The 14,178-nt window shown below is 22.3% G+C and overlaps 3 protein-coding genes across 3 annotated transcripts; 2 read left to right on the top strand and 1 right to left on the bottom strand. All coding sequences in view use genetic code 6, as the record gives it.

Moving 5' to 3' along the window:
* Window positions 1-1,355: 1,355 nt before the first annotated feature.
* On the top strand, window positions 1,356-1,751 carry TTHERM_00797910 (FUN14 family containing protein; the record flags this gene model as incomplete). Its single annotated transcript, XM_001020375.3, has 1 exon — window positions 1,356-1,751. The coding sequence occupies one exon, from the start codon at window positions 1,356-1,358 to the stop codon at window positions 1,749-1,751; it is 396 nt and encodes a 131-aa protein (XP_001020375.1).
* A 2,232-nt stretch (window positions 1,752-3,983) lies between these two features.
* On the bottom strand, window positions 3,984-8,139 carry TTHERM_00797900 (MFS transporter; the record flags this gene model as incomplete). The annotated part of the gene is made up of 3 exons (XM_001020374.3): window positions 3,984-5,188; window positions 5,998-6,496; window positions 7,336-8,139. The coding sequence occupies 3 exons, from the start codon at window positions 8,137-8,139 to the stop codon at window positions 3,984-3,986; spliced, it is 2,508 nt and encodes an 835-aa protein (XP_001020374.2).
* Window positions 8,140-9,871: 1,732 nt separating this feature from the next.
* On the top strand, window positions 9,872-13,463 carry TTHERM_00797890 (zinc finger, C3HC4 type (RING finger) protein). Its single transcript, XM_001020373.2, has 10 exons — window positions 9,872-10,583; window positions 10,827-10,941; window positions 11,186-11,326; window positions 11,385-11,697; window positions 11,821-11,905; window positions 11,958-12,132; window positions 12,190-12,316; window positions 12,378-12,842; window positions 12,895-12,959; window positions 13,010-13,463. Exons 1-10 carry the CDS (start codon window positions 9,937-9,939, stop codon window positions 13,175-13,177), a joined length of 2,301 nt encoding a protein of 766 aa, XP_001020373.2. The 5' UTR covers window positions 9,872-9,936; the 3' UTR covers window positions 13,178-13,463.
* The last annotated feature ends 715 nt before the right edge of the window (window positions 13,464-14,178 follow it).

Here is a 14,178-nt window from a genome sequence, read left to right as displayed (position 1 = left end):
CTTAAGATAGAAAACAAGTGTGCCAATTAATTAAATTAAATTCAATTTAATAATTCTAAGAGTATAATTAAGTAAATGCATTCATACACTTACTTATTTCTATGTTTTTTACAACAAATTTTTTTATTCTCTTCATCTTATTTTATTCTTCAAATTGAAACATGCTTGCTTTTGTGTAATTAAAATAGTCTAAAATAAAAATGATTTTTTATTATTATTTTTAAAAATTAAAAAAATGCTTTATTATTGTTTATTAAATGAAATTTATTTATTTAGATTTGAAAAATAATTTATTATTTTGGTTTAAAAAATATTTAACTTAACTATTTATTTTGGATAAAAAATATTTAGCTAAACAATTTATTTTAAAGCAGAGTTAAGTCAAATGTGTGTATTATCAATAGAGTTTTTTCATATAAATATAATTGGTTAATTGATTTATTTATATGACAAAATATCTTCAATAATACTCACATAGCATGTTGTAAAAGTTAAGCTAAAACGTAAATTAATAGTGATTATAAGAAGCAAATTAGTTTTTGAAAAATAAAGGCAAGATATTTAATATAAATATACTATTACGTTTAGTATTTTCGAAAGATACCCAAATAAATATTTTCAAAAAAGACATTGATTGTCACGTTTCAAGGAGATTTTGTAAATGATGTTAGTAGAATGTTTTCGAAATTTGTTAATAATACTTTTTTGAATTATATTTGAATTATTTTGGTAATTTCTAGAAAAATAAACAACTAAATAAATAAATATACCTGATTTCTATTACATTGTTTAAAAAATAAATGTTAATTATATATATTCGTCGATGTCATCATGAAGCAAAAAGAAAATTCTATAAAAGCAATCGTTAGTTAGCTGCCTAATCAATTTAATTAATTAATACTGTCAGGAAAAATAAATTGATTATTTTAAGGTAGAAAATAAAGATTGATACAATAAAAAATTATTGTTTTTCTTTACTTTTTAGTCTTTGTTTTCTTTCTATTTTTAAAGCTAAGGAGGAAAGATTTTTCTAAAAAGATCGATTGATCAATCAAAAAAACAAACAAACTATTTATCTATCAATCTGTAGAAGTCATATTAAATAGAAATAGAATGTATCATGAATGAACTTAATTAAGTATTTTTTAATGAATGATATTATTTGATATTTTATTAATTTTTTTTTATAAAATTTATCTTGATAACTTTTATACTGATATCTTTATTGAAATATCTATCAATCAATTGTTTTGTATAAAAAATAATCAAAAAGAAAAAAACTTAAAAACTCAAATCTTTTAAAAAAAGTATCACCACCTTTCACATAGTAAACAGAATCAATTTCTACAATAAAAATGTCAACATAAGATAACAAGCAATAAATCGAAAAGCAAGTTGATAAATTCACTAACGCTTTGGTCCCCGTTGCTAAAGAATTCACTGCAGGATCCGTTTTTGGCTTTTGTGCTGGTTATTTCAGCAGAAATGCTGTTAAATATGCTGCTTTCGTTACCGGAGGTGCTTTTATCTTCCTTTAAATTCTTTCTCATAAGGGTTACATCACCATGAATATGGATAAAATAGAAGAAGACCTTAAGAATGCTGCTGATTTGGACGGTGATGGCAAACTCACCACCAACGATGCTAAGGTTGGCTTGAAAAAGTTACTTTCTATTATTGGCGATAAAGTCCCTAACGCTGCTGGTTTTGTTGCTGCCTACTTCCTTGGTTTGAGCGGTAAGCTCTTGTGAGTAACATTAAGATGAGAAAGAGGGAATTTTTCATAATAACCATATGATTTCATATAGAATATGCAATTTAATTTCTAAAACAACTATTATAAAAATGAATGGTAGATTAAGTGCAGAAAATATAATGCAGAATCAATGGCTATTTAAGCTATATAGGCTGAAAAATAATCCTCTAATCAATTTTCTGTTAAAAAAACATATCAGAATATCATATTAGCATTTCTCTAACTATTTTAATTATAATTATATATATTAATATTTATGAAATCTCTATTTTTGTTGTAAAAAGTCTAATCATACACTTAAAAAAAAATCTTTCTAAATTCAAGTAGAAATATCTTGATTTTTTAAAATAAAAACGCAAATTTATTGTTTATTAAAAACCATAATTTATCACTAAAATTAAGCAATATTAAAATTGAAATGCTATTTCATTATTTATAGGAATATAATATTTTTAAAGCAATTGCTAGATATTCTTAATATAAAAATCTAAAAATTTATTGTTATAATTTAATTTATTAATAATAAGAATTATTTTTTAAAACTTTTTATTTATTTTTAAAATGTAAAATTATTTGACAAGAAACATTGAAATTTCAAGTCACTTAAAGAAATACGAAAAAATAAAATTTTAAATTAAATTTAAACTTGAGGAATAATAAAAGATATTATTAGAATAAATATTTTATTATAATTAAATACACTCATAAAATATCAATACCGTAAGAACTGTTTATAACAAAATTTTGGAAAATTATATATTGTCTAATTAAGGATACTTTTCTAAAAAAATATAATTTAATTATAGAAATTTTGAAAAGGGTGGATTAAATAATCTAATATAATATATTTAGCAAAATATTTAATTATTATTTCATTATATAATTTACATAAACATAAATAATTTATTTTATTTTATTTATTTATTTAATTAAATAATAGAATGGATAATGTGCTTACTAAAAATAGATGATAACTCTTTTTTACTAGAGAAAAAACTTTAAGTTTAAGTCAAATAGATTTTAGCTCTTTAAAATCTTTAAATTCCTTAAAGTTTCTATAGAACTCTAAAATAATTTTGCAATAATAATAAAAAAAGAGGAATAAAATAATTTTTAACCAAATCTATAATAAATGAAAAATATGTATTTATTTATTTAATAATCTAAAATCATTTATTAAAAATATATTACTCATTTAAATATGAAGAATATGCAAAAATAGACTAAATTAATTTCAGTACATAGCTATATTTTTGTAGTGAGAGAAGTACAGTATAGCGTAATAATAAACTAAGTATTTGAGAAAGAGGAAGCTGAAATTTAGTTCTTATTTATAAAATTAAGTATAAAATCATTATGAATACTGAAATCAATAATTTTGTAGTCATCTCAATTTATTTGAATAGAATTAATAGTGTGCAAAAAGATTACACTCAAATAAATTTTATTGCAAAAATTAATAATTAAATTAGGATGAATCTCTTTTACCTAATTTAGTTTACAAATCAATATTACACTAATCAATACAAATTTTAGAATTTGAATGAATTTTAATTTTTTAAATTAATTAATCTTCAATTTTTTGAGAGGAAATTTGATAAAGATTATGAAAATAGTAGAACGAGCTTGTAATAGTGAAAAAGTAAGAGAATTTTTTAGTTATTTAAAAAAGTGAGTAAATAAATAAGTGATAAAGTACAAATATGGTTCATATACTATTTTTAATTAAAGTAACAGGTGCTCAAATTAAAATTTTGACTATCATAAATAAAATTTATATTTAGTCATTGTTTTTTATATTTTATTGGTTACTTTAAATAGAAATAGTTTATGAAAAAAAAAATTTAAATAATGAATGAGTTGATGAGAGAGAATGAATATATTAATAATTAGATAATATGGAATTATGAATGTAGGATATATATTTATTAATAAATATTGAAAAACAATAATTTTATTATTATTTTAATAAATACTCATTTTATTTTAAGATAATATTTATAGTAGTAAATTTAATAAAGTTATCAAAAAGATAGATGAAGTAGTATAGTTATTTATTTATTTAGTTATTAATTTATTTATTTATTAATTCATTTATTCCTAAATAGATTATCAACCAAGCCATTGCTTCGTTTATTTATAATTAAATAGGCTATTAACCAATTTTTTTAAGAAATTATTAATTTATACATTCATTCAATCAATTTGTTTATATTTATGTTTTTATTCAATTGTTATGCCCATTTTTCATATTATGTTTGTTTTTTTTGGTATAGCTCTCAAAATCTTTTTCATTTATTAAATGTTTTTTTAATCCTAATCCTTTTTCCATTACAGAATTCTTATTTTAAGAGTCTTCTTACTCTTCTTCAGATTCTTCGATTTCTTCATATGAAGAACCATTATTAACAGAGTGTTATTTGGAAGAAGAAGAAGAAGAAACATTATTAGATGACTCTCCATTTTTATGATTGTCTTTTTAAGATCTTTTATTTGCTTTCTTGTTATTACTTTCATTTTAATTTTAAGAGTTTTCACTAAGTTAATCTTGGTGATTTGCTGAAGGAGATAAAGAATCAGATAAAAATTATTTTTCGTTTGCAACTTATTTGTTAGAGTCTCCATTTTATTTATATTACTAACTATCTGTCGAACTAAAATCAGTTGTACTAGAAGAACTAAATGCAGATTCTTATTCTGAGGCACTATCACCATTAGCTTTTGCATTTACAATATGATGGTTTTTGGTGTTATTATTACTGTTTGTACTATTGTTATTGCTGCTATGGCTATTAAAATTATTATTATTGTTATTGTTGTTGTGATTAGCGTCATTGATATTGTTATTATTATTATTGTGATTTTAACTAATTGTTGCTATTTCTATTTCAACTTAATTGCTTTCTTATTTTACTTATAGTGGTTATTCGAGTCTTTCTTGCTTTTCTATTTCATTTGCATTAAATTAAACGCTACTTACTTAAGCGGAATTGCCATTATCATCATCAAAGTGAAAATCAGATATATCAACCTCTTTACCTTCTTAGAATTTTTAGCAACTTATTTTTTCAACTTCATCTCTTCTAAGTCTTTCTTTTGTCAAGAAAAGTAATAAGAAAGCTAAGCCAAATGAGGAAAGTAGTATTATAGTTCCCAAGAAGGATTCTGTTTGAGATTATCCTTTCACAATAAAGCTTAAAACAGATCCATAAATCAATGAGAAAATACCATTAACACTAGAAAGGAATCCAACAGCACTACCTTCACCAATAGGGAAAACACTTTCACATGCGAATTCTAGAAAAGCAGGAATCAAAGGAACAAAAAAGAGACCCACAATTGCAGCTGATCCAACTGCTAAAAATATAGACTTAGTGTATAAAACCAACTGGAATAAGAACATACATCCAGTACCTCCAATCATATAGATACCTACATATTAAAAATAATTAATTTAGATTTTCTTCTAACTTAAATAACAAATTTTGATTTAATCAAATTTGAATGAAATTCTAAAAAAGGAATTAGGTTTTATATTAATTTTATCAATTGAATTCACAATTCATTCATTTAAATTAAATGATTTATTCTGCTTTTATTTAAAAATTAATTAATTTCTTGAATCGCGTTATTATAAATTTTTGCATTTCAGAATTTATTTAGAATTTAGAGTTGATTGCATTTCTAATAAAGGTAAATTTTCATTATTATAAAAATGTAAATCTTTATTTTGAATGGTATTTATTTATTTTGCAATATGGGTTTGACCAAGGAAAAAAAATTTATTACACTCAATTAATTATTATTTAAATATTTAATTAAGTAGATAAATATAAGTGAAAAATAGATGCTTTAAGGATTAGTCTGTCTTTTCACTTTGATAAGATTAAATTTTACAGTTAAGAGAATTTAAATGAATTATTATTCAGCTAGGAAAAAAATCAGCTAATTATTCTGTTATTAAATTTTATTTGATTTATTTTTTTTGCTTTTTTAAAGTAAAGCAGTTCTTTTGTTTGTTGAAAAGTGGGAGTTAATTTCAGATAGATTAAAAAACTCCTTTTAAGGTTTTTGCAAAAAAATTATTAGAACAAAAGGGGGAAGGAGATAAGGAAAAATCAAATTTTAAATCAGCATTTATACTATTAATGATAAAATAAAATCACATTTTTTGTTAACTTTTGGCATCTTTTTTGTTTATATTTTTTAAAAAAAACAATGAATTTAATTATGTTAATTACCCATTTAATATTTATATTTTTTGTATTTGTTGAGGAAGTAGCTACCAATAATGATACCAAAAACTCCACCAATAGGAATAGCTGCAAGCATGAATGTAGAATCAGCGCTGTCAAATCCGTATGGACTAATAAAATAACTTATTGAGGTAGACATTCCGTTGATGCTTCCTAAGATTAAACCTTGCTAGATTACTATGAATACATAGTTTCTATTTTTAATTAAGTGTACAACTGATTCTTTAAAATTCTATTCTCTTTCGATTTAAGCAGTGAAACTGGGAGGAGTGGGAGGGTGTTATCTGAAAAATATCCACAATAATACTCCGATGCTAGTAACTACTATGGCAATCAAAAGCATCAATTCAAATACAAGAGTTTTGCCTTCTTCTTCATTTGAAGCATCATAACGATAGCTTCCCATGAAATTTCCTGCAAACATCATGCCAGCTATTCCATTTAAGTTTGTCCAAAAAGTGATAAAACTTGTCACACCGGGGCCCTTTATTTTAAATAAATAAAAAGAATTTAAAATTTTCAGAATTACACAAGGTAGATTTCAAAGAATGTAAATTTATCCAGAATTATAAGTATCAATTTGTAATAAACACATAATTAAATCATTCATATGTGTATTGATAAAGAATTGATATATTATTTCTAAAAAAAGAATTCAGCTTAAAAAAGCAATAAATTATTTAAATAACTTGGAAAATCAAACAGATTTAAATGTTTGCGATTTCATCAGATTAAAATACGATGAATACTTATTTTATTTGTAAGCTGGTCTTTAAGCTAAAAAAAAGAATCTATTAATTATTTTATGCTTGTTAAATCCAAAATTTATTAAGCAATATGTTGGATTCTTAAAGCATGAAAAAGGGTTTTTGTTTAATATTTTTAGTTTCACTTGTTTAAAATTTGATGAAAAGTTAATTACTTTATTTAACTATTAAGTCTACTTTTAATTTATTTTTTTTGGCTTTTGATGATTTTTTTGTTTATTGGGTTGAGTTTCTTGTTTGCTATAAAAGAAATACCAACTAATCATTCTTTTAATTGATTACTTAATTTGATGGAATAAAAGAAAAATCTTATTTGGTAATAAATACAAGAAGTAATCTGATCATTTGATGTACATTGCAATAATTAAATAAATTAATTTGCTTCCAAATTAAATAATAATACTTGTCAAGCAATCAAACAAGCAATCAAACAAACAAACCAAAATCAAATAATCAATAAATTTTGATATACCACCCAAAAAAACAATCTAAAATCAAGTACTTATTTAGTTTTATATGAAATTGGCTATATTATTGTTATTTAAATTAATTTTACTTGCTCATGACTGAACCAATTAGAAGCAACCTATGTCTTCCCGTTAAATATAAAAGGAGACCCTAAACCAGTCAGTATATTTCCTGCTACCACAAAGTAATATGAATAATTTACTAGGCAACGCATCCAAGCACCAATTGCACAGACAAAAATACCCACTCTAATAGATACGCTTAGACCCTTTTAATCTAGAAATTTACTTGAAAATATAGTCCCTATTGGTGTAAATATAAGGATAACTAAGCTTCCTAAGTTAGCTTCAATGGGCAGTAAATCGTAAATTTTAGAAAGCTAATTGGCATTTGGAGTAGTTGTAGTCACCATCATTGATGGACCCAAATCTCCCAGTAAATACAATACTAATATGACCCATCTGTAAGCGTATAACTTAGGCTTTTGCAATTTATGGCCATGATGTCTACCTTTTTCTTCTACATTACCCTAATTTTAATCATGCTTTTGATCTGCATGCTCCTCCTAAGGTGAAGGGTTTTACTATTTCTCCAGGTCATCAGTTGATTGCTAAATTTAATAGTTATGTTTGTAGTACGAGTTAGCTCCTTTTTATTATTAACTTTCTTTAACTCCACCATTTTACTTATGTTCATGGATTACAAATTAGACAGGGATTTATTCTTAAATGAGCTTCTATTTCAGCTCTAACTTCTTATCCTCCACAACTTCTGGCTTAAAAGATAAATCTACTATTTTTTATTCTTAAATATCATTATCTTATTCTTCTAATGGCTTATGAGCGATCTAGTATGATTCTTGCATTTCCTTTTACTTTTTATTAAATTTCATTAATTTATATTTATTTTGATTTTTTAGTTGAATTTAATTACTATATCAATCTCTCCCAAAAAAAGAAGTGCTATATAAATTTCTCAATGCTCTCTATTAGATGCTTTTTTTGTTTTGTTTTTTATTTATTTATTTATTGCTTCTTGTCTTATCCATTTACTGCAAAATTAATTTATTTCAGGTAGCTCAAAGCTGCAAACATTTTACAGAGCAGTGCTATTTATTTACAATGATAAAAATTATAGTAATATAAATTTGCAATCATTCTAGTAATTCAAAAAATGGATTATAAAACTCATCATTATTATCACAGATAAGTTTTAGTCAAAATAAGCTGATAATTTTTGAACAACATTTATTTTTCTACTAACATATTTTGTTGGTGCTAACAATAATCACTCAATCAATTTAGGTTAAAGCTGCACTTTACATTGATATTTTTTTATTCAATCAAATATGATTGATTTAATGATAGATTGTCATGTAATATTAAAGCTAAATAAATTTACATCAATAGAACATTAAAACACATTAGTTTTTCTTACATTAATTTGAAAATTACATACATCTTTAATATTACATTTTAGTAATATTTAAAATTGTCCTTTTCCTCACTAAACTAAGCTTGTTGAAATTTAAATTTCAACTTTTTATCAGACTCTTCTCACTAACTCCTTCCTTTTATTTAAATAAACCCCGAATACGATTTAAATTAATTAAATTAAATCTCCGAATTACCTTTTAAAGTTACTCATATAATAATTAACAAATAATAAAAAACCGTTTTTATAATTTAACTGCCGATTCTATAATAATTAATCACAGCATGAAAATAATGAAATTTTAAATCATACCCTCCTTCTATACAGTCTATTACATAATTTCTTTTCAAAGTGGATCAAATTTTTATTAAGGGAAGGGTGACTGAAATAGAAATTTAAAAATAAATGTTTATTACACACCTTTTATTCAAAATAAATGAGTTCTAATTATAGCCAGCTTAATTAATTTTAAGCGAATAAATTAATTTAAGTTAAAAAATATGCTTTTTGTTGATTTGATAAATTTGTGTAGAAAATTAAATTTAGATAAATTAATAAAATATAAAATTGGTTGATCTATTCTTAGATTGATTGATTATCTATTTGTTAAAAGTTATCAAATTTTTTTAGAATTTAGATATAATTAAATATAGTAATTAATTAATATTTTACAAAATAATACAAGTAGAAATTTAAACCATGTAATTTCTTAAAATATCTTTTCGTGCTTTTAAATGAATTAATCTAATGATATACCTTAAAATTTTATTTATTTAATTAATTGTTTGTTAATACTGAATCAATATTTGATTTGTACAATCAGATAATTAAATAGGTTTTATGAAATTGCTTTGTCATTAAATTTAGTTTTTTCAAAATAACTTGTTGAGATACATAAAATAAATGACTTGAGTTTCATGCAAATCCCTTTTTTTATTTAATGAAGGTGCCTTTTTTTGTTAGAAAAAATCAAAAAATAGCTCGAAATCATAGAATAATTGCTATAGAGAAATTATTTATTTATTAATTTAATTTCTAGCAATTTTGATGCACTTAGTTTGCAAAATTTATAATTAACACAGATATTAATTAACTAACAAACAAACAAATTCAATTATTTATGAATTAAGTTAATAAACGAGTTCTTCTAAATATCAAATTTACAAACAAAATACCAAGCAAGTAAATAACAATTATTCAAATAAAATTGCAAATTTAATAGCAAATCAAAACACTGCTTTTTTTAAGTTTAACAATGCAAGTAAATATAAATAATATTTAGGGATTAAACGAAAATTAAGCCATTATTTCAGGGCACGCTTTATCTCCTTAAAATTAGGTTAATACTAATTTGGGCTTGGTGCTAGATTTCAGATAATAGGATTAAAAGCTTGATAAAAAAAGAGTTACTATCACCAATGATTTTTCAATGAATAATTACTCAGATTAGAAAAAGGATGATTCCAAAATGAATACTGATAGGCATATGAATGATAGATTAAGCATTTCAAATTAGTAGCATTAAAGAACAGATTCAATATAAAATTAGGGAGATTAATATAATATGAATTATCCTTCAAGAGTAACAGAAGTTGCCTAAAACACAGAGTTCAATCCGACATTATCAGATAATAATTAAAATGAATAATTAGAGTAAAGATTAGGTCAATAGCAATAAAATAACAATTAAAACTCTAATCAAGAAAATATGAATGATGAAGATAAAGTAAAAAGTTTGATGATCATAAAAAGTGTTATAATTAAATCGATGAATGTCTACGTTTTTCTGATTTTTTATAGTGCTTAAATGATTATGGACTTCAACTACAAAGTAGTGGTTTCAATCCTACTATTGTTCGACTTATTTAGTATTTATACTAATTTTTAAAAATATAGACTCAAGTAAAATAGTTATGATTATTAAAATAAGAATTTGTTTTTGAGTTTTATTGGTATTTAATATGAGTTCATAATCACATAGAATGATTGAGCCAATGAGTAAATTAGTAATAAATAAGATAATTATAAGATAAACTAATACTAGTTTTATAATAAATGAATAAAAAACCAATATAACTTAATAAATTTATTTAAAATTAATGAAATTATAGAAATTTATTTATTTTTTTATTTTTTGGTATTTAGCAAGAAAGTGGATATAGACGAATATCAAACAGAAGAAGAAATTGAGTTCAGATATGAATACAACAAATATTTATTGTTAAAAGTTATAGAAATTATTGTTTTCTTCATCTTCAAAGTAAAAATTAGATTAAATCATTAATTAATTAATTAAATTAACTAATTTATTTGCTTAGATTTTTTAGCCATTTAATTATAACAATAAAAATTTATTTATTCAATGTTTATACTGAACAAAATTTTAATCAAAACTATTTCTTTTTTTAATTTTATCGACCAAATTTACACATTCTTAAGAAAAATTTAAATAGTATCAAAAAATAATATTAATTAATTAATTATTTGATTTATTCAATAAACAGATTCTATTAATTATCAGATTCGATGTGATCTACATTAACTTAGTTTTAGTTACTACAATTGTTTTTGTATTCGTAGTTTTTAAAATACTTTATATGTTCAAACTCAAAGTCAAAGAGTACAATCCAATTTTCAATGAAACAGTAAATTTTATTCTTTATTTATTCTTCTAAAATCAAATTTTTATTTAATTTTTTATAGATGCTTTTACTTTTTAAGCTTTTTGTCTCTTTTTAAGCCTTGTTAGTATCGCTCAAAGTTGAATAAACAGTGGACTGGGATTGGGTTCATATATTTTGGCCAGCATATATTTTTTTATTGACTACTGCTGTCATCACTTTAGGGCTAATTTTTATTATTATAACAAAATGCTACTTTTGCCTAAAAAGATCTTCTCAAAAAAAAATAGAAATTATTGGATTACTTTGGATTTGCATTTTTATGGTCAGCTTTACCGTTACATCAATTATGTTCTTGAAATCTTTTATTTTTACTGAAGATTACGGGCAAGATGGTAACTTTTACTTTTAATTATTTGCTTCATACTAAAAAAATTGTCTTCAATTTGAATTTTTAAAAAATATTTATTTTATAATTTTTATTACTTTTTAATTAATTTATTTAAAAATAAAAATAGATTCAATGCAAGTTGTTCTATTTATTTCGTTGGTTTTTTTGGTGGTAATGCTTATGTTTTCATCTTTAGAGTGGAATTAAATAATGTAAATATTCTTGAAAATATTCAATAAATTGTTTAATTGAATTTTAATAAAGATAATTTGTGTATGAAATATCAATAATAATTAATGCTGAGGAAGAAGAAGATATAGAATATGTCATCAGCGAGAATCCTGAGTAATAGAAAAAGGCAAAGAACAAATCTAAGAGAATAAAAACTGTAAATCCTACAGAATAAGATGAATAATAAAACAATATACCCTAATTTTTAGTAAATATTTTTCGAAAGATATTCAATTAAAATATTTTTTTATTCTTTTAATTACAGTAAAAATTGTCTTCTACTTACTTCAGTGCTATTGCAAATAGATAAAATGTATAGAATAACTTAGCCAAAAATAGCTCAAAAATTAAACAGCAGATAAAAGATTAAAAAGAAAAAGGAACTCGACATAGTAAATCTTTGATTAAATTTATTATTTAAATATAACTCATTTTTAATAATAAATAATAAAGAATCTTAGTCTTTTATGATCCATAAGTACGAAATAAATCATAGCGTAGATTTTAACAAGAAACCTATTTAAGATATTAATGTGTCTATATCTTAAAGAAATTAAGGAAACAGCGATTAGAATAAATGGAAAAAAATAGCCTTAGACACCAATTAAAAATTTAAAAAGTTAATTGATACTCCTCAAATTTAAAAGCTTTCTTAGTAATTAAATACTCATGTCAAAAAAAAACTTTTTGAAAATTACTCTGAGTCTCCAAAAAATACCAGAGTCTGCAAGTCAAACAATGTAAGTTTTGTAGGTCATCAAGATTCACACAGAGGAAACAAAAAAATTGAGCAGAGCGTTATAGAAGATAAAGATATTCAAGTTAATGCTCCTAATATGAATGATTAATCTAATGTAACTTGTGTTATCTGCTTTGATAACGCTCCTGATTCAGTTTATATGCCCTGTGGACATGGAGGTAAATTTTACTTTAAAAGATATAACTTAATTTTATATAAATATTAATAAAGGCGTGTGCTATGAATGTTCTGTTGATATTATGAAAAATACAGGCGAATGCTATTTGTGTAGAGAAGTAAATTTTTATTTAAATCATGATAAAATGTTATTGATAATTTTTTAAAGGCTATAAAAGAAATTCTGAGATTAGACATTAAAGAGAAAGCACAAAATAATAATTTCAGAGTTGTAGCTTTGACTACACTAGTAGACGAAAGTATTGTTGAAGACAAAAAATAAAATAAAAACCAGCTAAACAATATACATGAAGTAGAGGAAGATAATCATGATTGATTGATGGATGGATTAATGGATTGAATAAATCTATTAATGAAAAAATTAATATTAATTAATTACTTCTCTTTTTCTTAAAAATCATTTCAAATATCTATAATTATCAATTTTAATCTTATTAATTTAAAAAAAAGAATTAATTTTCTATTGATATTTAAATAAAAAGATTTTGTAAATAAACAAATTAAATAAGATTAAATTAAATCTATAAAATTATATTTAAAATTTATTAGTTATTTATTAAATAAATAAATAAATTTTTTATTGTAATTTCTACAGTTAAAATATTATTAATTAGTTATTTATTACTTTATAAAATAAATCTATTTTTTCTTTTTTAATATATGTTTTTAAAATTTATTAAAGAATATAACTAAATAAAATATCTTCTCTCTTTTATCAATATAGAAGTCATTTTTTAAAAAATAGTAACCTTAACTCAAAAATTGCCTCTATTTATGATAATTAATATTTGTTTTAAATTATTCGTTAAATCTTCTTATGGGGAGGGGGTCATCAGCAGGTACCTATTCAATTTTAAAATTGGAATTGGAGAGAGTTAATATTTTTAATAATTTGTGATATTTTTTATATGTAGTTATTTTTTTAGTTTTATTCGTAAACGAAAAAATTGTTTTTATTTAATAAAAACTTTAGATTTTTCTATTAAATTAATTTTCAATCATTTTTTATTATATTTAACTAACTGTTGATTACCAACAAACCTTTTGAAGATACATAAATTTATTAAAAAATAAACTTAATAATATATCTTAAGTATCAAAATTAGTATTTTGTTAAAATAATAATTATATTTTTAGTCTAAAAAGTTTATCATAATTTTATTAAATATTTAATAGTAAAATTTTTTTCAAATCAAGCTAAATACAACAAAATTTTTCATTTATAATTTAATAAGTGATAATCAAAAACTAACAAATAAGTAGCTAATATTAGTAAAATCAAAGTAAATGTATAATATAAAAATATACATTCTATTC

Source organism: Tetrahymena thermophila (assembly GCF_000189635.1).
Source record: "Tetrahymena thermophila SB210 genomic scaffold scf_8254571, whole genome shotgun sequence".
In the NCBI taxonomy this organism is placed as follows: domain Eukaryota; phylum Ciliophora; class Oligohymenophorea; order Hymenostomatida; family Tetrahymenidae; genus Tetrahymena; species Tetrahymena thermophila.
This window is presented reverse-complemented; position numbering and strand designations above follow the sequence as displayed.